General features: G+C 42.3%; 1 protein-coding gene across 1 annotated transcript in view; it reads left to right on the top strand.

Annotated features, from left to right (window-relative positions):
* The window catches only part of LOC309717712 (CUB and sushi domain-containing protein 3-like), a 245,739-nt gene that overhangs the window by 51,286 nt on the left and 172,608 nt on the right, over window positions 1–21,845 (top strand). Inside the window, 1 exon segment of the mRNA XM_082552492.1 lies at window positions 10,784–10,978. Coding sequence (XP_082408618.1) covers window positions 10,784–10,978 — 195 coding nt within the window.

Raw genomic sequence — 21,845 nt, 5'->3', positions numbered from 1 at the left:
TTTCATGATACACCAAATGTTTTCAGATAGTGAAAGCTCCGGAAGGCAGGCAGCTGGTTTAGCACCCAGACTCTTCTACTGTAAAGCCAAATTGTTGTAATAGGTGCAGTAAGATGTTTATAATCGTCTTGCTGAAATATGTAGGCCATTCCCTGAAAAAGACATCATCTGGATGGGAGCATATGTTGCCCTATAACATGTATATACTTTTATGGGGCCTTTGCTAGATGTATAAGCTGCCAATTCCATAGGCACCAATGCACCCCCATACCATCAGAGATGCAGGCTTTCAAACTGAGTGCTGATAATGAGCAGTTAACAAGATTTCCCTTCTCCTCTTTAGTCTGGAGGATGTAATGTCTGCGTTTTCAAAAATAGAATTTCAAATTTCATTTTGTGGGGCCACAGAACAGTTTTCCACTTCCTCACAGTGCATTTTCAATGAGCTTTGGCCCAGAAAGACAGCAGTGTTTCTTTATCATATTTACATATGGCTTCTTCTTTGCATGTCAGAGCTTTAACCTGCATTTGTGGATTGAACTGTGTTCACAGAAAATGGTTTCTAAAAGTGTTCCTGAGCCCATGCAGTGATTTTCATGACAGTAGCATGCCAGTTTTTAATGTAGTGCTGCCTGAGGGTTTGACGATGAGGGGGCATTCAATATTGATTTTTTAGCCTTGTGCCTTGCACACAGAGATTTCTGCAGATTCTCAGAATCTTTTGATATTATGTACTGTGGATGATGAGCTGTTCACAGTCTTTGCAATTTGCATTAAGTCACATTACTTTGAAATTGTAACATAATTTACGGACTGTTTTTTGGGGGGGCTAAACCTCTGTATATCTTTACATCTGACTAACTCTGCCTGTCTAAGATGCTCCTTTATATGGAATCAGGTTACAAACCTCTTGCCAATTAGTTCCAGAGGTTCAGCCCAATGTTTCCATCCAGGACATAAAAAAGAAAAAAAGAAAAATCATTTGTTATTCAAGTTCAGTGCCTTAGATCACTCACTGTGAGATTATTTGAAGGGTACAACATTTAAATTCTGAGTTTTAATTTAACTTGGGTTACATTCATAAAAATGACTGTGTAGTAGATATCCCATTAACACAGCACTCAAAATGTAGGAGTTCAGAAGTAACTGATAGCTACATGTCATATTTAATGTTATGTGAGAATCTTTTTCTTCTTTTACTATAGCCACCTTTATCTCACGGTGGAGTCTTACTGCGTTTAGATTGGTCTAATGTATCTTAGTCAGAGTGAGATCAAGTGATTAAAGAAGAATATTCACACAGAGGACCTGTTTGATTTGCAGATATGTTTATGGCTCATGTTCAGCTGAATATTAAAAACTGTCCACAGCTGAATATTAGCATGATCCCAACACTCTGGTGGCAGCACCCATATGAAAAAGATAATTAAAAATGATGATTTATACTGGAGTTTTTGCATTAGTTAAGGCTGTTTTTGTAAAAGATTGTGGTCATAAAAATAATTTGATAAACATGCAATATTTGTCTATGAAAGGTTAATCACCTAACAAAATGTGCAAGGAAAAACAGGAAAGCCAATAAACTCTGATCTTTACAAAGACACCATGCCTACAATGACTTATTGTCTTTTACCGTAATGTTTAACAACACTGTTATTTCACAGAGAAGCTGGTCTGATATCAAGCATATACAAAGTACACCAGCAATATATAGCAGTAGCTATGCACAGCCATCATTAGAGCCAGATTTTCAACATATCTTGCAGATAAAGCACTGACAGCTGACACAGTTAGTATTCACAGGCAAAGCAAGGGAATCAACTAATTAACTAACAACTAATAATCAGCTAATGTGCATTTAGTACTGCTGTTTGGAGGCAGTGCATGAAAAAGTATGTGTTACTTGTTGTTGCACTCATGCATAGTGCCTGACAATTAGAAAAACAAAATTATAAAAAATATGCCACTGGTGTAGTAGTTCTCTTTCATAGCATTCGTTTCGTGTCTCACTATGGGAACGCCTCCTGCGTGACCTCATCAGAAGCTCAAATACCATTACGCCAGCCCTTACAGGCTGGCTAGGTGACGCCCATGTCAGGAGGGGCCAGTGCCTCCCTATATAATAGGCTGACATAGCATCAGATGTCATTCAAAAACCTCTTCTCGCTTCTCACAGAAGCCTGTAGACAACTGTGCTATTGGGTGCTAAAGCTCAACTGTCCACAGATTCGAGTGAACAACTCAGTCGCCGGGCGCTTTGTTCCCAGCTTTTCAGTTGTCCACTAGCATACAAGCAGTAGTAATACTGTTCTGTAGCTAGTGCTGGTGCCAAGTTGCAAGTAGCAATACCCTTCGACGCTAGCGGTTTTACACATTAGGTAGCAATACCTGTAGAAAAGTAGCAACACTTTTCACCCCACGTTATCGAGGAATAGCAATATTCTCCGCACTCAGTGTCAGTCTCGCTAACGTGTGCAACCCTCTAGCTAACCATGGCTACGACTGCCAACGAAGTTGCAAAACTCTGTCCTTGCGGCAAGAAGATTTCTGCCTGGGATACACACCCCGTGTGTGCGGCATGCCTGGGTTTATCTCACGCTCAGGCTGCCTTGACGCCCGCACAAGACTGTATCCACTGCGCGGCTTTCCCACGCAAACTACTCCGCCGCAGGCTAGCTCGCCAGACTAACCTGTTGGGTGGCGACCCTTGGGAGGCTGCTGCGGCGCAAGGAGAAACTGAGATGCCCGATGATTTGGCCGCAACGCCAGGGCCGAGCTGGGCAGAGGCAGACCCTCAGCCCATCGCGACCGCTTTCCTGTCGCTGGAGGCACACGGAGATCGTGAGTTTTTCCCCGATGCTGGAGTCACCTGGGGAGGAGATGCCAACGAGGACGGAGATGAGTTGGCTAACTCGGAGCTCCTGCTGTCTGACAACGGCGAGGAGGAAGATTCCACCTCCCTGGCTAGCATCAGCTGGGCTGCAAAGCCCTCGGCTACCGGCGAGCTTGAAAAACCGACATCGCCATCTCCCCTGGATCTCTACGTGCAAGCGTGCAGCTGCTAGGCTCAACATCCCGTGGCCCGCCATACAAACAGAGGTTGTAAAGTCTCATTTTGACGGAAAGAAATTGCCGAAGGCGAAAAAGACGGGGAAGCATGTGTTGCCTGTTTTCCCGGAGCTGCTCGATGAGATAGCGGTGACGTGGAAAGCAAAACCTTACAGTGAGAAACACCCCATTGTGGGGAGCTCCCTGCTGGATTGTGAGGCGATGGAGTCTATCAACCTTCGCCATCTTCACCCGAAGACGTCTCTGCCCTCATCGGCCCCATCTCTCCCCTCCAAAGCAGACCGCTTCCAGTCTTACAGCCTTACAGATAAGTGCTACAAGACAACGCCTCCTCTATGCTAATGGCTTACCAAGCTGAGCTAGAAGAGGATATGACAACTAAACCAGCTAAGTCAGATATCTATTCATATTAATGTACAGAATTCACCTGCTTGCTGCTACTACTGCACATTCACCCAGTGTATATACTATATGTGTATGTATATATGTATATATATATATATATATATATATATATATATATATATATATATATATATATATATATATGTATATATGTATATATATATATATATATATATGTATATATATATATGTATATGTACAGTGGGGCAAAAAAGTATTTAGTCAGCCACCGATTGTGCAAGTTCCCCCACTTAAAATGATGACAGAGGTCAGTAATTTGCACCAGAGGTACACTTCAACTGTGAGAGACAGAATGTGAAAAAAAATAATCCATGAATCCACATGGTAGGATTTGTAAAGAATTTATTCGTAAATTAGGGTGGAAAATAAGTATTTGGTCACCTCAAACAAGGAAAATCTCGGGCTCTCACAGACCTGTAACGTCTTCTGTAAGAAGCTTTTCTGTCCCCCACTCGTTACCTGTATGAATGGCACCTGTTTGAACTCATCATCTGTATAAAAGACACCTGTCCACAGCCTCAAACAGTCAGACTCCAAACTCCGCCATGGCCAAGACCAAAGAGCTTTCGAAGGACACCAGGAAAAGTATTGTAGACCTGCACCAGACTGGGAAGAGTGAATCTACAATAGGCAAGCAGCTTGGTGTGAACAAATCAACTGTGGGAGCAATCATCAGAAAATGGAAGACATACAAGACCACTGATAATCTCCCTCGATCTGGGGCTCCACGCAAGATCTCATCCCGTGGGGTCAAAATGATCATGAGAACGGTGAGCAAAGATCCCAGAACCACACGGGGGGACCTGGTGAATGACCTGCAGAGAGCTGGGACCAAAGTAACAAAGGTCACCATCAGTAACACACTACAACGGCAGGGAATCAAATCCCGCAGTGCCAGACGTGTTCCGCTGCTGAAGCCAGTGCATGTCCAGGCCCGTCTGAAGTTTGCCAGAGAGCACATGGATGATACAGCAGAGGATTGGGAGAATGTCATGTGGTCTGATGAAACCAAAGTAGAACTTTTTGGTATAAACTCAACTCGTCGTGTTTGGAGGAAGAAGAATACTGAGTTGCATCCCAAGAACACCATACCTACTGTGAAGCATGGGGGTGGAAACATCATGCTATGGGGCTGTTTTTCTGCCAAGGGGACAGGACGACCGATCCGTGTTAAGGACAGAATGAATGGGGCCATGTATCGTGAGATTTTGAGCTAAAACCTCCTTCCATCAGTGAGAACTTTGAAGATGAAACGAGGCTGGGTCTTCCAACATGACAATGATCCAAAACACACCGCCCGGGCAACAAAGGAGTGGCTCCGTAAGAAGCATTTGAAAGTCCTGGAGTGGCCTAGCCAGTCTCCAGACCTCAACCCCATAGAAAATCTGTGGCGGGAGTTGAAAGTCCGTGTTGCTCGGCGACAGCCCCAAAACATCACTGCTCTCGAGAAGATCTGCATGGAGGAATGGGCCAAAATACCAGCTACTGTGTGTGCAAACCTGGTAAAGACCTATAGTAAACGTTTGACCTCTGTTATTGCCAACAAAGGTTATGTTACAAAGTATTGAGTTGTATTTTTGTTATTGACCAAATACTTATTTTCCACCCTGATTTACGAATAAATTCTTTACAAATCCTACCATGTGGATTCATGGATTTTTTTTTCACATTCTGTCTCTCACAGTTGAAGTGTACCTCTGGTGCAAATTACTGACCTCTGTCATCATTTTAGGTGGGGGAACTTGCACAATCGGTGGCTGACTAAATACTTTTTTGCCCCACTGTATATATATAATGTTCTTCCTCTACACCCCCCCCAATTTTTGCACATGTCGAGGAGCGTGTCAGGCTACATTTCACTGTGTGTTATACTTGTATAACTATGCATGTGACAAATAATAAAGAACCTTGAACCTTGAACCTTGAACCAGATACTACAGTGTGGGAAGAAATCTGCGTTATAACTGACCATGTCCTCCGCCTCCACAACTGGGAGAGCCATGGGCCTCATGGTTCTTCAGGAGCAACCACGCTGGCTCAGGCTCACCAACCTGACGACCAAGGAGAAAGAGGAACTCCTCGACACCCCTGTCGTCCCTCAAGGTCTCTTCAATGCGGCTGTTACAGCCATTCAGAAGAGATGTGAGGAGAAAAAGAGAGATGATGAGGCTCTGAAACTCTGCCTGCCGAGGAGGGCCCAGCACGCCACGCTAGCAGCACCGCGCCAGTCATTCGCGTAGGCAGCGTCTTGCCCCGTCCCCGCTTTAGGGTTCCCAAAGTGCCTAAGACGCAGGCAGCCCCCCAGGCTGCCGGGGCACCTAAGAATCCATGGACTCGGAAACAGTCTCCCCAGGCCAGACCTCAAGTGGCCCCTCCTCCTCCCCCCGCTGTCGCGATCGTGAGGAGGAAGAAGCGGCCGGCCTGACAGCCTCTCCTCTAGGCGGGAGCAAACCCAGTTTCCCCCCTTCATGGGCCGCCCTGCCGCCTCCCAGCTCCGTTCCAGAGCAAGTTCAACGGGACATGTTCCACACGGAGTGCTTAACTCGGGCCGGCGTTCCTGTCACCGGACCCGCCAGAGGGAAAGAGAGCCAAAGTTCGCAGTGTTGTTTCACAAGCACTTGTTTCGTGCATTCTGTATTAAAAAAGCCCCGACATGCGCATCCAGGCAGTTTGCCGAGGGCGCTGTTGAGTGTTGCAAAACACATGAAAAAAACAGAGCAACGTCTGCCATAACGCAGCCCGTGGAGACTCGCGTTTCCACGGCTGTGATGATGCAGATGAGCCCGTGACCTCGTTCGCCTGTGACAGAGGTGATGGCGTATGTTTCGCGCTGCGACCACAAGGGGGTGGCAAAACGCCATCTTCGGTGGAGTGGCCAGTGAGGCCGAAGGTTGTCGGCACATGTTCCCCTATAGAACTGCCGGCCTTTTGCCCACCGCCTTTCTCCTCAGAGGAGCAACAGCGGCTGCATACCTTGTGTCCAGTCTGTGCTCTGCGCATTTAAATGGACCGAACCCAGAGTGTCAGACAAAGTGACCAGCTGTTCGTGTCCTGGGCTAAACCACATATGGGAAAGCCTGTGTCTAAACAGCGCCTCTCCCAATGGATAGTAGGAGCAATTGCCCTGGCCTATACTAGCAGGGGCCTTCAGCCCCCTGCTGGCTTGCGTGCGCATTCCACTAGAGGTCTGGCAACCTCATGGGCTCTCTTTAGGGGACTTTCTATTCAGGAGGTGTGTGCAGCTGCATGCTGGACCTCACCTCATACATTTGCTAGGTTTTACAGGTTAGATGTGACGGCAGCTAACCTAGCGCATTCAGTCCTCAGTGCAGGCTCTTCCCGGGTGGGGGCTTCTCCCCTGTGAAGTGCTGTTGGGGTCAGTTGTCATCTTAACAGGCATGTCTGGCAATCCGGGAGTCAGTATTTCTCCCATAGTGAGACACGAAACGAATGCTATGAAAGAGAACTTAAGGTTATGTATATAACCCCGGTTCTCTGAGTAGCATGAGTGAGTGTCTCACCAGACCGCCCTCCTTGCTATGGAAGCGAGGAAGAGGTGGGCTTGTTTTGAATGACATCTGACGCTATGTCAACCTATTATATAGGGAGGCACTGGCCCCTCCTGACTTGGGCGTCACCTAGCCAGCCTGTAAGGGCTGGCGTAATGGTATAGGGCTTTGGAGTTGACGTCACGCCGCAATGCATTGTGGGAGCGCGGCACCATTTTCGGGGTCTACGAATCAAAACAAACACACTGTGTTGGAACGACGATTACAAGATGCTTAAAAGCAGCTCAAAAGAGAATGGACTGTATAGAGACCGATTTCGTTCAGAGGCGAAGCGGCGGTACCTACAGAAAATGTGGACCCGTATGAAATACGCCGTACAAGTCGTCATTCAAACAAAGGTAAGTCAGCTCGAGTACTGCGAGTAAAATGCGTTTGATTTCCCTGCAAACATTCACATTAGTGCAGCATAAATTTATTCATGAGGGGAAATTACAGTGAGAACATGTGGAGGCTGTTAGGTGGATAACATAGTGAGTTCAGTGCATTGATGTGACATTGTCCTGAAGGATTTAGTTATTCTCTATGGTTAAAGAAATTGCAATGATTTATTAATGTTTATTATAAATAATCCTAATTATGCATCTTGCTTCCATATTTGTATCTTGTGTCACTAAAAATACATTTTATTTTAATTTTATACATTGATTAATGACCTGCAGAATCTCCTTATCATATTAAGTGACTCTTAATTGTCACTTTATGCGTTCTCCATCTCTACAGTGATGACATCCTTGCATTACATACTTTAGGTTCATTTTCTGCAGGCAGGTTTCTGACAGAGAACAGGCAGATTTACACTATAACATGTAGATGGACACATAAAGAAATGAAAAATTACATGTATGTGCTAACTTTCTAAACACTTTGTTACATTTATGATAAAGTAGATAAAACACATTTATGTCGGCCTTGGCTCATAGTTCTTGTCTTTAAATGAACTTTGTGTGTGTTTCAGGTACTGCACTCTCAAAGACTGAATGAACCAGCATTGCAGCGATGGGTCACTGTGAGCATCACAGGGAAGGTTGAAGCCGCCCACTGCACCCGTAAGGCCGGAGTCGCGGAGACCTGCACCCACGTCACTGCTCTTCTGTTTAAAGTAGAAGCAACAGTGTTGATCTGTGGCACAAGGACTGTTACAGATGAACCTGCATACTGGGTTTTGCTGGGTAATGTGACCAAGATACAGCCAGAGGTTGGCCATAAGATAGACTTCTCCTCTTCAGCTGCCCAAAAAAAGGCTCTTGATCAAAACATAAACAGACCATCCGTAGTGACAGGTAAAAGGAGCCGTCCTCAAAAAAGAAAAATCCCACCTGCTACTGTGGAGGAGTTGTCACTGCTATAATGCCATAATGTTTTATCTAGGGGTCTAGATTTATGCCTGTAGTGCACTGGTGTGTAAATAATTTGCATTTCCTGAATATGTACTGACTGAGTATCACTGTTCAAAAGTTGAATAAAGAAACAAACTAATTTTTGCTCTTTTTTTTTTTTTTCAAATAAACCACTTTATAGAACATGATATCAGTTACAATGTAAAATCATCTATAGTTTACAAATGACAAAATGTTTACATAAAATCATGACAGTGTTTACATGATATCACCCACTACTAACATTACTTTATTTACTGTATCTTTTGAAAAAAATACCGCTATATATATAGCACAAGACTTAAGAATATTTAACAGGAGCAGGTTTCATTTTCCCCTGGTTTTACTACCACACTGTTCACCAAAACGCAGCAAACCTTCACCATCTTATCCAGAAGGGTCACCTCTTCACCCTCACATGGAAGAAGTAATCTGATTGGCATGGTGGTATGTTTGAAGCAGGTCCCTTGTGTAGCGCTGGAACCCAGTCATGATGTTTCATCCATTTCATAGGCTGGTTTGCTGCAATAATGCCAAATAATTAGCAACTCTAATAAATAGAAGGTAGTTCTGCAAAATAACTCAGTAGGATGTTTGTTATAATTTGCTATGAGCTCAGAGTGCATCAAAAATAAAACTAATAGGCTATAAAGAGTGATATGAACATATTTAGAACTTACCGGAATGAAAATGTCAGGAGAATCAACAGATATTTGGAGATGGAAGAGAACTGGATATCAGCTCGTCTCACAGCTCCTATCCAGGCTAGACGCCTTCGTTTGGTAACATCGATACACGAGCTGCCTCATGTTGCTTCCAGGTTGGGAAAGAATGAAAAGACAAACCCTTTTCAAGCTTATTCTCTTGGGGGTCGTGCGATCGAACATTGCAGCAGACCACACAGCAAGAACGAACCATGACTATGCTTTCGCTCCTTTTTCACTTAGACCCCCAAAATGGCGGATCGGGCCAAAATCCTTTCCACGCCCACCCCCGTGACATCACGCTCCAAAGCCCTATTTGAGCTTCTGATGAGGTCACGCAGGAGGCGTTCCCTTAGTGAGACACTCACTCATGCTACCCAGAGAACCGGGGTTATATACATAACCTTAAGTTACAGTCTGCACTGTAGACTGCTGTAGATTTTGCCATGTTGTTAGTGTTTTTCAGAGAACACAACAGGGAAGACGACTGAATTAATGGAGTAATATAGATAAACATGACTTTTCTTTCTGTCAGTCAAGGGCTTTTGTTAATACTTGTCAATACTACAAATTTTAGACGCTAAACTTGATGCTGTGATGATTTCTGTGATAATGAATTTATGAAAATGATGCCTACTAAAAACCAAAGCAGCCATTAAAAAGCATACAGCAAAAAATATTATAGTGTGAAGCTGCAATGCCTTCTTTCATGTCCCAGTTTTTATTGTCTTGCTTTTTCTTTTCTTTTAGATTGTACTAATGTGGGGTTTTTTAATATGCCACTATTTGATTGCCACTTTCAGATATAATCATGTTATTTAATACATTTTCAATGTGAAGTGATAGAGAAGACTGCAGTACTCCCTGGGCAATATATTTTATTCTATTCTCATATGAAATTCACCTCATCAACCAGAAGTAAACATCTGAGTAGCATTTGCATACAAAGTTTGCTGGTATTGGCTTGCTGTTACCAGAGTATGTAGCTTGTTGTGCAACTCCTAATTTTACTTTGAGCCTCTAATGGAATATAAAATAAAAACCTAACACAGTTTTCTCTTTCCACCAACATACACCTGCCAAATGCATCACATTTGTGCAATAGCAATAATACCAAGTGGAATACACTTTTCTGGCATCATTGTATTATACTCAATTGTATATAGCATTTGTATTCTATTTTATTCGATTGTATATAGTATTTTATTTTATTTTATTCTATTCTATTGTGTACAGTATCTCATAGATATATTATTCCAGTGTTTTTTCTCTAATTTTTCTATGCAACTTTGCACTGTCCACTGCTGTAACAACACAAATTTCCCACATGTGGGACTAATAAAGGTTATTTTATCTTATCTTATTTCAGAACGAAGCATGCATCTGCAAGTGATGAGATGCTTGCACTTTTGTTTTAGGGACTTTGCATAAGGAAATCACCAGTTTGTTCCACTGTATTCAAGAACAGGGTATAGCAATATCTCCAAATGATAGTACAGTAAAATTATTCACATTTGAGTCTAGGGTGAATTGTCCCTTTAACTGTATTTATTAATGCACATCTAATTAAGGGAACCCTGTGACACCAGCATATTTGTATTCTTACCAATGCTCTTTTTCTTTTTTTTTCATGTTCCAGAGCTGAGAAGCAGCTCGTGTGGAAACCCAGGAGTTCCACCCAAAGGCATACTGAATGGAACTCAGTTCAACGTAGGTGACAAGATCCGTTACCGATGTGTCACAGGTTATGTCCTTGATGGGCATTCGCTCCTCACCTGTGTCACCAATGCAGCTGGCGTGTCAGTGTGGGACTTCCCGGTGCCAATCTGCAGAGGTGAGGATACTTGTTATTTGAAATGAGTTACTAATTGCATGTGAGGTGAAGCTTGTCTTTTTCAAACTTTTTTTTTTCTATCTGGGCAATGTGACTGCGGGATATCATTGGGAATACTTGATTTTATCTACATATTCCCCCAAGAAACTGAAAATAAGTAGGTGATTGGTTTCTTTTGACTCCTCTCATTTGGTTTCCTCGAGTTGCTCAGTGTTAATTGCTTTTAAAGATTGACAGTTTGATGGCTGTTTTGTCTGGGCCACAGATGTAGCAAAGTCTGGCATAAGTCCTCATTAGCGAAATAAATATATTTGCAATCTGATAGGAGGGAAAAATTTTAATCGTGTAGTGGAAGTTGATTAGAGTCTCCATGGCTCAAAAGGTTAATTAAATATTTATTCCTGTAGAGCAAGTAGCTTGTATATGTTAATACTGTTAGGAGGAGCTGCATATCCACTTGGTTTGTGCAGCTGTATGTGGGCTATATGTTGCTGCTTTGTAGGGACTGTAGTTTTTTTTTTTACCCATTTATCCATCCATCTATGATTTATGTAGCAAATATGAGCACCCTATAGGCTATGAGGAAGCTTCTCAGTCAGTTGTCTAATCACTTTATACTACATAAATTCTCCAAATTGCAAATAACATGAACCTATTATTTATGAGCGAAGAGCAAAAGCCAAAATCAATTTAAAGCGTTAAGATCTTTTAGAACGAAGAGAAGAAGAAAAAAGCGTATCCGTTACGACTCAGTAGCCTTTCTGACTTTTATCAGAATTTCATGTTTTTTATTCTGTTTCCTTATTAGAAAATTCCCAGTACGTATAAAATAAAAATGTTGCCCGAATTCAGAAAGTTGCTGTACATCTTTAATTTGCCTCACCAAGCTCTTCTGCTCATACACCATCAACATGATGATGCTTTTTTTCTGACAGGTGGTTGATGAATGACTGACTTCTATGCTTCACATTATGCAGTTTACCCCTTTCTGTGAGAGCCGTTCCCAGACTGACATAAATAATCCGCTCTTACATATGTAGAAAGCCGCTGTGGTGGTGTGACGTGTGGTAGGAATTGTAGGTCACATTAGACTTTCAAATCTGTCAAAGGATTTTGACAGACAGGTCATAAAAATATTTTCATTTCAATCTTAATTTTTATTTATTATATTGAGCTACATTTGAAAGCTGTATTTAATTTTCAAAAACAACTCAATTACAATAATAACTAATATGTAGAACATTTATGAGAGATTTGAGAGAACAGAGGAACAGAGACTTCAAAGTCACTTCTTTCAACACCACATGAAGCAAATGATTTTCTTTTCCTTAATGACAGCAGAGGCCACTAAAACACCACCGCCATTGTGCCTACGCAGGCAGATATGGAGCTAAATGGACTTAAACTGAATGCTTGCTTGATCGGGGGATATTATTGCTGAATCGATTGTCATTCGGTTTTGCAGCAGACTTTTCACTCCTGATTTTATTCTGCAGACTGAACCTGCACTCTGCTGACACACTGGACACTGAAGCCAGCAGCATAAAACCAGATTTTTAATGTCAGGCAGCATTTTCTCCAGGGACGTGAACAGAAGTTGACACGACTGTGTAAACATGGGACATCCAGTTCCTGTTAGCAGGATCATTACCAGGGTGCAAGACTAGCTGCACAGCTGTGTGCCCCATTACGAGCACAGACACACTCTGAGATCGTGAGGGAAAATTCTACGATGCAATCTTGGATGTTAAGAATGAGGCAGATTTTCAGTGCTTTTAGAACAGTTTTCTACAGAGTAATGCATGAAAAATGTAATGTTCTGTTAAATTGCCAGCACTTAGGAAAGCACTAGTTGATATCTCATTGGATATGGGTCCAATCCCGATTTACAATATTTGCTGAATTAAAAAACAAAAGCTTCTGACTTCACTTTTCATCCTATAGTCTTCATTAGCTGGATGAAAAGTGTGAAATATTTGAATATTTTATTTTAATACATTGGTAATTTTAGATTACTGGGTCTAAGTCATTCAAAAGTAAAGAGTGAAGAAAAATAGTTATAAAAATGAAGCAAAGGTCTCCCCACTCCATCTGAATGTGAGATTCTAAGAAATCCCAAAGCCAGCAGAGCAAATTTGCTCATGCCAACTCATTCTACAGTGCAAGGCACAGCTAAATGAAAATGGCTCAGCATATGTTTGAAAAATGGCAAGCTTGGAGCAAACAAAAAGCTGCAGATGGAGGGCTCCTTTTCATTTAAGGATGGTGTTAGCTTCTATTGCCACAGGCCAGAAACATCGCTCCTTTCAGGCCCGGGCACTGCTTGAGCCACACTCTCTCTCGTCTAAATCCAGGCCGGCTCCTGTATGTGGGCAGATGGTCCTTTGATCTCGTTTCCTCAGAGATCCTGCCCTTTCTGCTCATCACCTATTGTTTCCCACTAAACACATGGCTGCAGAAAATCTCTCTCCAATCCACTGTTCACCCCTGCCATCTCCCAACACCTTAGTCTTTCAACCAGTTCCCATCTGCTGTTACTTTCTCCTTCTCGTTCACTTTTCTTCCAGTATTCTTCTGCAGCCCTGTCTAACAGCATGGTCAAACATTTTATGCTTGTAGAACCTACAGAAATAATGATGATATGCATCTACTTGGGCATTTTTTGAGCTTGAGCAGCTGTGGCGCTGACTCGAATTGGATGCTAGATGGGTGGGGAGGTAGAAAGTATCAAATCAAATCAAATCACTTTTATTGTCACATCACATGTGCAGGCACACTGGCACAGCACATGCGAGTGAAATTCTTGTGTGCGAGCCCCACAAGCAACAGAGATGTGCAAACACAACAACACAAACGAGCAAAATACAAGAATGGCCAACCTGAAACTAATAAATATATGTACAATATATAATAGTGTATGCATTTCTGGATGTGTATACTAAATATTTTCCTACGTGTGTGTGTGTGTGTGTGTGTGTGTGTGTGTGTGTGTGTGTGTGTGTGTGTGTGTGTGTGTGTGTATACACATTTTTACAAATTAAATAGTAAAAAAAAAAAAAATAATAATAATAATAATAAAATATATAAAATATACAGAGTTGAATATGTGCAAAACAAGTGGCATTTATATACAGTGTGGAGTGCATAATGTTGAAGTTCCAGTAGTGAAGCTGAGGTGTCTATGACATGTTCAGCAGTCTGATGGCCTGATGGAAAAAGCTGTCTCTCAGTCTGCTGGTACGGGACCGGATGCTGCAGAACCTCCTTCCTGATGGAAGCAGTCTGAACAGTTTATGGCTGGGGTGACTGGAGTCCTTGATGATCCTCCCCGCTTTCCTCAGGCAGCGCTTCCTGTAGATGTCTTGGAGGGAGGGAAGCTCACCTCCAATTATCCGTTCAGAGCACCGCACTACTCGCTGGAGAGCTTTGCAGTTGTAGGCGGTGCTGTTGCCATACCAGGTGGTGATGCATCCAGTGAGGATGCTCTCAATGGCACAGTGATAGAAGGTCCTGAGGATGCGGGGGCTCATGCCGAATCTTTTCAGTCTCCTGAGAAAGAAGAGGCGCTGCTGCGCCTTCTTCACTGTTTTGTTTGTGTGTACTGACCACGTAAGATCCTCAGCCAGATGTACACCAAGGAACCGGAAGCTGCTCACTCTCTCCACAGCAGCGCCGTTGATGGTGATGGGGGTGTGTACTTCTCTGCACCTCCGGAAGTCCACTATCAACTCCTTTGTCTTTGCGACGTTGAGGGTGAGATGGTTGTCTTGACACCAGTGGGTCAGGGCGCTGACCACCTCCCTGTAAGCCGTCTCATCACCGTTGGTGATAAGACCCACCACTGTAGTGTCGTCCGCAAACTTCACAATGATGTTGGAGCTGTTAGTGGCTGTGCAGTCGTAGGTGTAGAGTGAGTACAGGAGAGGGCTCAGTACACACCCCTGTGGAGCACCAGTGTTCAGTGTGATGGGGGATGAGGTGATGCTGCCCAGTCTGACCACCTGGCGTCTGTCAGACAGGAAGCTAAGGATCCAGCTGCAGAGGGAGCTGCTCAGTCCTAGATCCTGCAGTTTCCTGTCCAGCTTCGAGGGAGCGATGGTATTGAATGCTGAGCTGTAATCTACAAATTTGGCTGCACCTGAGTGGACAATCACCCCTCTCAAGTTAACTGCTACATGATTTTAAAATCAAACCAACATTGCAGCGCTATCTCATTTTTAAACAGTTTTGGGGAAAATTCTGCTCTGTTTTCGTTTTAGATAACAACGTTATCTAAAATCAAAATACTAAAGTTAATTCATCCTTTGCTATAAGCTTATCTGTACTTCTCAGTTTGTAAGAGACTGTCTGACCCGAACAGCTTCAACAACCGTCCGTCTCAGTTCTGTTTTTACGGTTGATTACTGAGTTTTTACCGGGGAGACGGCGTAGGGATTTCAGCCATGTTTGCTTGAAACACAACACAAAGCTATCAGAACATGCTGCACGGCTGGCTACATTGATTATAAATGTGAACATTATACCATACTATGAGGAATAGCAGACGGGGTTTCTGCCAGTGTATTACAAGCCCAGGGGGCTGCTAGGGCTAAGCATTTTTTTATGCAAGGCTAAGGATTTTTTAAATAAGTTAGTGAATGTATCTTATTAACCTACTGTTGCCATTAGCTGTTTTACGTCCAAAAATCTATAAAGAAAATTTAAAAAGGAAATAAAGAGAAGCAGACATATGATTTAACCTTATACTGTTTTACCTGTTCCACTGATATCTGTCCACTAATCATGGATTTTGGCTTTAGCTGTCTTTGCCTTATCCAAACAACGATAATTGTGATTCAGTGCTCTCTTGGTGGCAAAAGCTGTAAAAGTGAAAAATAACTATGTTTTTCTCTGTGTCTCTGTTGCTACCTACTGATGCACCTAGGCCAGCAAAGCTCCGCTTTTCTGTCTATGACTCACATTGTGCGTTATCCAACCTTGCACACCTCTCCACCAACACCACCTGGATAAGCAAATTAGAAAAGTGCAAGAAGATGACCAATACCAACCTCCAATGCAAATGCTGCGTGTAAAGATGGCTAATGAATCTTTGTAGAAACCAAATTTGACCAACATTAAACGTCATTACTTACGAGCGTGGAATTATCAGATATGAGAATATTTGCCTTAATTAAATTAAAATTGGTCACTGCAGTGTTAACCCTGAGGGCGCAACATAGAAGATGGAGAAATTACCACAATTTTCTTTTGCTCAATATCTCTGCAAGTCAGACTATCAACACACTAACATCACATTTCTTTATTTCTTTTATTGAGATCAATAGAATTTATAGCTTAGACAATATGTAGCAGTTGCCAGATCTGAAGGAATCCCACAAAAAATCTTCATTCTCCATTTAGTTCCTGTGAAGCTAACATATTGCTACTATAGTTATTTTTCCATATAGATGAATTATAAGTATGTGTTTAGCAGCTAGCACTGCCGTTTTTAAAGAAACAATAATGTGTGAAACAGTCACAGAGAATCAGAGCTAAGTAGATATGAGTGGGATTGCATAAAAGTCAAAGGTGCTGAAGGATTGATGTAAAAGAAAAAAGAATAAACTCCAAGCAGAGAGGCTGTTAGATGGAGAATTAATGGCTCTTCTAATTGTGAGTTACTGCTTCTCCTCCCAATTGCCCGTTTTGATTCCTTCAGTCTAAATTGTCTCAGGACATTCATTAAACCAGGCGGTGAGACAGCAAACAGGGGCAGCATGGCAACAGGAGAATATGGTCTATTGATACACTGTCATTCTTGCTGCCAGCAACTGTCTAACAGAATAAAAAATTAGGCCACAGAAAACCTTGCTTCTTTAAAACATTTTTGTGCCAAATAACGTGAGTAGACGGGACTAAACACAGTTCTTCCTGTCATACCTTTTCAACTCTCTACTATGCAAAGTTGGACTTCTCCACTTGCCCTTGGCAGGATTTTTCAGCTCAGCTGAGTGCTAGGTTGTCCTCTACAGTTGGAATTGATTTGAGAATAGCCCAGTATCTCCACCAAAAGCTGCTGCTAAAACCCTAAAACACTAGTTTATATTTTAACCACTGTAAACGTCCATTGTTCAAAATGAATTGAGAGATGATAGAGCAGTACATTTTGCTAAAAACAAAAGCAACCAAATCCTTTATATGCCTTGATATTTTCATTGGTGCTGTCATGTTTATTTTCTTGCTGAATCGTACTCCACTTCTCCCATAATTCATTTTAAAATCTAAAATAATGGAGATGGCCACAGTAATGAAATGACCCGCAGAAATATCAATGATGATCCATCACATCTTCATATACCTCGATCCTGTTAAACATGCTAAACATGACTAGCAGCTGAGTAAATGCGAGACTTAGTATAGACATAGTAACTGCCTTTGCATTAACAGTGGGATTATTACAAAGGAAAAAACCTGAGGTAGTGTAGAAAATTATACATGAGTTCTTTCCCCTCTATCTGTGGGGGTGAATATTTCTAAGCAGAAAGACAAGTGTTGTATATCTGATCAAAGTCAAGGGGAGAGAGGCTTAATCCCTCCTCAAGTAGCATTAGATAGCTGATGCCGGGGATGTAAATGAGCTCAGCTAAAGCAGTCCTAATCCTCGCCACCATCTTTAAGGAAAAAAAACCCTAAAAAACTCTGTCACCTTTTTAAAAGCAAGAGATGCTTTTTCGTTTAATCTTGAGCATGCTCTAATGATTTGCAAAGGAACACATTCAGTGCCTCGTATGTTGATAAACCTTGTTGGCAAAGTGTATCTTAATTTCTTCCGTGCATCCCAATGAAACACTGCCAGTAAATATTAGGAAATCAGTAAGGAATTATCCACTTGAAGCCTTGAGTGTTAATGAGTTATAAATGTGGGCGTCTATCTGCCTACAGGAAGTCCTGTCCATAAATATTGGTGATTAATGTTGAATGATTTATGCCATGTTTATTCTTCAGCCCACAAAAAAAAGGCAAATAACATCTTTGTAACTATCAGGCTTTCACCCGCGTTTTCTTGCTGCCACATCCCGAGTTGGATTATATTCAGCAGTGATCAGAGAGCAAGTGTTTTATCGTGGAAACCACTTCAGAGAAAAATCACAAGGATGCTATTAAAAAAAACAAACCTTAGGATCCTGTTTTTATGTCCAGTGAAAATAGGATTTATTTCTTTATTTTTTCTTAGGATAACCTTTCTGTATGATAATGTCAGTGATGCCATTTGCCATAAACACAGCGCAGGGATGACAACACGCGTTTTCTGCTCACTGTAACCATGCACTTCAAGACCTAACTCAATTTACTGTTATCTACTGCGGTGTGACTCACTGCTGTATTTTGATATTTGATTGATTTATATGTCATATTTCATCATGCAAGTCCCCTAGGTCCTGGCAGTTGTCCTATATAATCTTGGACAATTGTGTTAGATATATTCCTTCATGTTTGACGATGATATGAGATCACAAACATGTTTTTTTTGTACTGGTTGTGCATTTGCAGTTTATTTACCCCATTTAGAGGTGGACCTCGGGGCATGTGACATGTGCTTAGCTTTCGTTTTTTACTGTTATTTTCCCCTGACTTGCAAATTGAGCATCTATAATATGGTTGTTTTGCTGTGATGAGCTTTTTAGTGATCATTGTCAGCTGTTGAAAAGTTAAATTGTAATCCATTTACTGTCTGCTGCTTGAGCAACATAAAATCAAAGGTAGTATTGGCGACTTTCAAGCCTTTGAGTCGCCGAGCAGCTGAATAGGGGAATAATGTTGACGCGCCCGCTGTTTAAAACGTTAGTCAAAGTTCCAAGTTAAAACTCTTTTATTTGTTATCAAATCCTTAAAATCCGTAGAAAAACAGTGATCAAAAACATTCCAAGCTTGAGCGGTCAGCAAAAGTCGACTTCCCCCATCACCCACTCATTCACAAAATTTCCCTCGGGCCGTGAACAGGTGATATAGCAATCACTATTACTGACACCACGTGACCCAAAGCTACGCCTATCCATAACATTCCGGCTCCTAATTATTACATTTTTACAGTAATAATTACACATCCAACAACACAACTCACAACACACACTTCATCATATCACAAACACCCAGTGAGACAACATAACATACTCAAAAAGTCCACCAAAGTTATTTTCTCATGTCTTCTCTTCTTTTCTTCTGTCTGCACATGGTCAGTCAGTCATAGGCCAGAGGTTACCAGAACTTAGCCTAAATATAGTCAGTCTGTAATGTACATCTCATAACATTAAAGTCAATTCAAAGTTAGTTATGTCACACTGTGTCAAAAATGTCATAGTCATGGGTCAGAAGCCTCCTGAAGAAGGCATATCTTTGTGATGGGTCTGCACACATGGCTGGTTGGGGTCTTAATCCAGACCTGACGCACAAGCCCCTTTTCATCTGGTGCAGCTCCGGTGACTCTCCCAATGATCCAGGAACCACGAGGTGCAGAATCATCCACTATAAGGACCACATCTCCGGGAACGAAGTTGCGTTTAATCCTTCCCCATTTCTGGCGCTCTAATTCTGTGACTGGGACTCTCTTTGCATATGCTCTAGATATAAGATCTGTCATGAAGGCAGTGTAGTCTTTGTGAAAGTCTTTATCTCTGATGAACCTTTTCTTCAAACCTAAGGCTCGTTGCTCAATTGCACGGTTGTCAGGCATTCTTATGTCTCGGTCTTTTAGTGGCAGGGCAATGCTGTAGTGCCAATCCCCCAAAGTCACCGTCTTGCTGGTCAAGTCTTCCTTTGACAGCCCCATCTGTTCATCATTGCTGCTCTCAGGAAAATCCATCTTGAACTGCTGTTTCCATAGCTTGTCCAGTATGACAGCAGAAACTCTGTTGGCGGTAACTGTTGCCAAACATCCTGGCCTTCCACAGCATTCTCGATTAAGTGGCCCATTCACAGTCCAGCCGAGCACAGTCCTAATGGCAAAGGGTCCATCACCTACACTCCGGATGACCTCCAAAGGTTCTAGAGCTCTGGGAATATTCATGCCAATCAAAAGCTCAACATTGGCCTTAATTTCTGGCAAATGAACGTGCTTCAAATGTGGCCAGTCATCCAGGTCCTGTTGATTTGGGATGTTACCAGTATCTACAGGCATTTTATGCTGAGTGAAGAGGTTAGGCATATCACAGTACATGTCACTGTCCAATCCAGCAACTTCAAGTTCAGGTACAATGAAACTGTCCACCACTTTCTCCTGTCCCATGGTGCGCAGGAGAATCTTTGTCTTCCTCCCAGCAATATTCAGCTTGTCCATAAGACCCACTGTACAAAAGGATGCTGAACTCCCTTGGTCCAGAAAGGCATACGTTTCCACTATTCTTTGACATCTCTTTGATTTTACTTTAACTGGCACAATGGCAAGCTTACAGTCCTGTTCACCGGCCCCAGTAAGACCACTAGTCTGGATCGTAACAGGAATGTTATCTGCCTCATTATTAAGTTTGACTTCATTCTTCTCTTTGTGGTGGATATGGAGTATACTTGCATGTCGGAGGCCACAGATTTTACATGAAAGGCGTTTTCTGCATTCTTTGCTTATGTGCCCAGTACACAAACAGCCAAAACAAATGCGGTTCTTTTTAAGAAAAGAAATCTTCTCATCATGAGGTTTCTTATCAAGCAGAGCACATGACTCCAGTGTGTGTCCGCCTTTGCAGAAAAAACAAGCCTTCACAGTGCTGTGATGATCTTGAGCCTCTATCTGATTCTGTCTCTCGACGTCAGAGACTGTTGTGGCGAAGCTACTTCCTTTAGCTTTTAGATGTGGAGAACATTTCCCTCCATTGCTGCCCTTGGCTGCTAGATGTGTTGCTGGAACGTCACATAGATTTCCAAAGATGGGATCTGTTACAATTTTAACTTGACGCTCAAGGAAGGAAACAATGTCAATGAATGCGGCTCTGCGATGTTGCCTCTCCTGAATGTCATATGCTACTGTTCGCCATTTGTCTTTTAACTTATATGGCAGTCTTCTAATCACAGCAAGCATATTGGCAGGTGTATTTAATTCAGAGAGATCATCAATCTCTTCCATTGCATTGCAGCATCCACGTAAGAACAAACAATATGCCTGAAGAGCTTTTCCATCTTCTGATCTAATCAGTGGCCATGAGTGAACTTTGTTCAAATAGGCAGATGCAATCACATGTCCATTCCCAAAGTGCTCATACAGCAGAGTCTTTGCCTTCACATATCCAGCACTTCCAGACATATGTTGGCAGCTTTTAACAAGTTCATTGGGCTGCCCCTTGGTGTACTGTGCAAGATAATGCAGGCAGTCACCAGCATCGCCAGTCTTTGCTTCTATGACCTGTTCAAACGAGCGCATAAAGGCCTGAAAATGTAAAGGGTCACCATCAAAGGTTTGAATCTCCCTTTTGGGCAGTGAAGAAAGACCTTGCTGATGGACCAACATACAAGTTAATTCATTTTGTTTTTCCATAATGGACAACAGATTTTCATTGGCTACTGGAAAAGCAGCTTGTGGCTTAGGCAAAGGTGGAATTGATCCAAAAGCATCAGAAGGCCCCATAAAAGCTGGTGCAGGCCTTTCCCTTTTGATATTCTGTTGCACTGTTTTTACTTGAAGCTCTGCATTCCCAGTGATTGCATTTCCTTTTGTAAGCGTCTGAGGAACAAAAGTCTCTGCATCCGCATTAAGAATTTCAAGGCTGTTTCCCTTTGTTTTAAAATATGATTCCATTCCATTAGATTTCCGTGAAGCGACGCTCCGCATAGCGGATCCAGTTCTCAGCACGTTCACCTTTGCAACAGTTGCAGCTATATCTGCTTCAAGCTGAAGTTGTTC

The sequence above is a fragment of the Aulonocara stuartgranti genome (assembly GCF_965226115.1).
Source record: "Aulonocara stuartgranti genome assembly, chromosome: 11".
NCBI lineage: Eukaryota > Metazoa > Chordata > Actinopteri > Cichliformes > Cichlidae > Aulonocara > Aulonocara stuartgranti.
The sequence above is the reverse complement of the archived record's forward strand: the minus strand, read 5'-3'. Positions and strand labels throughout refer to the sequence as shown.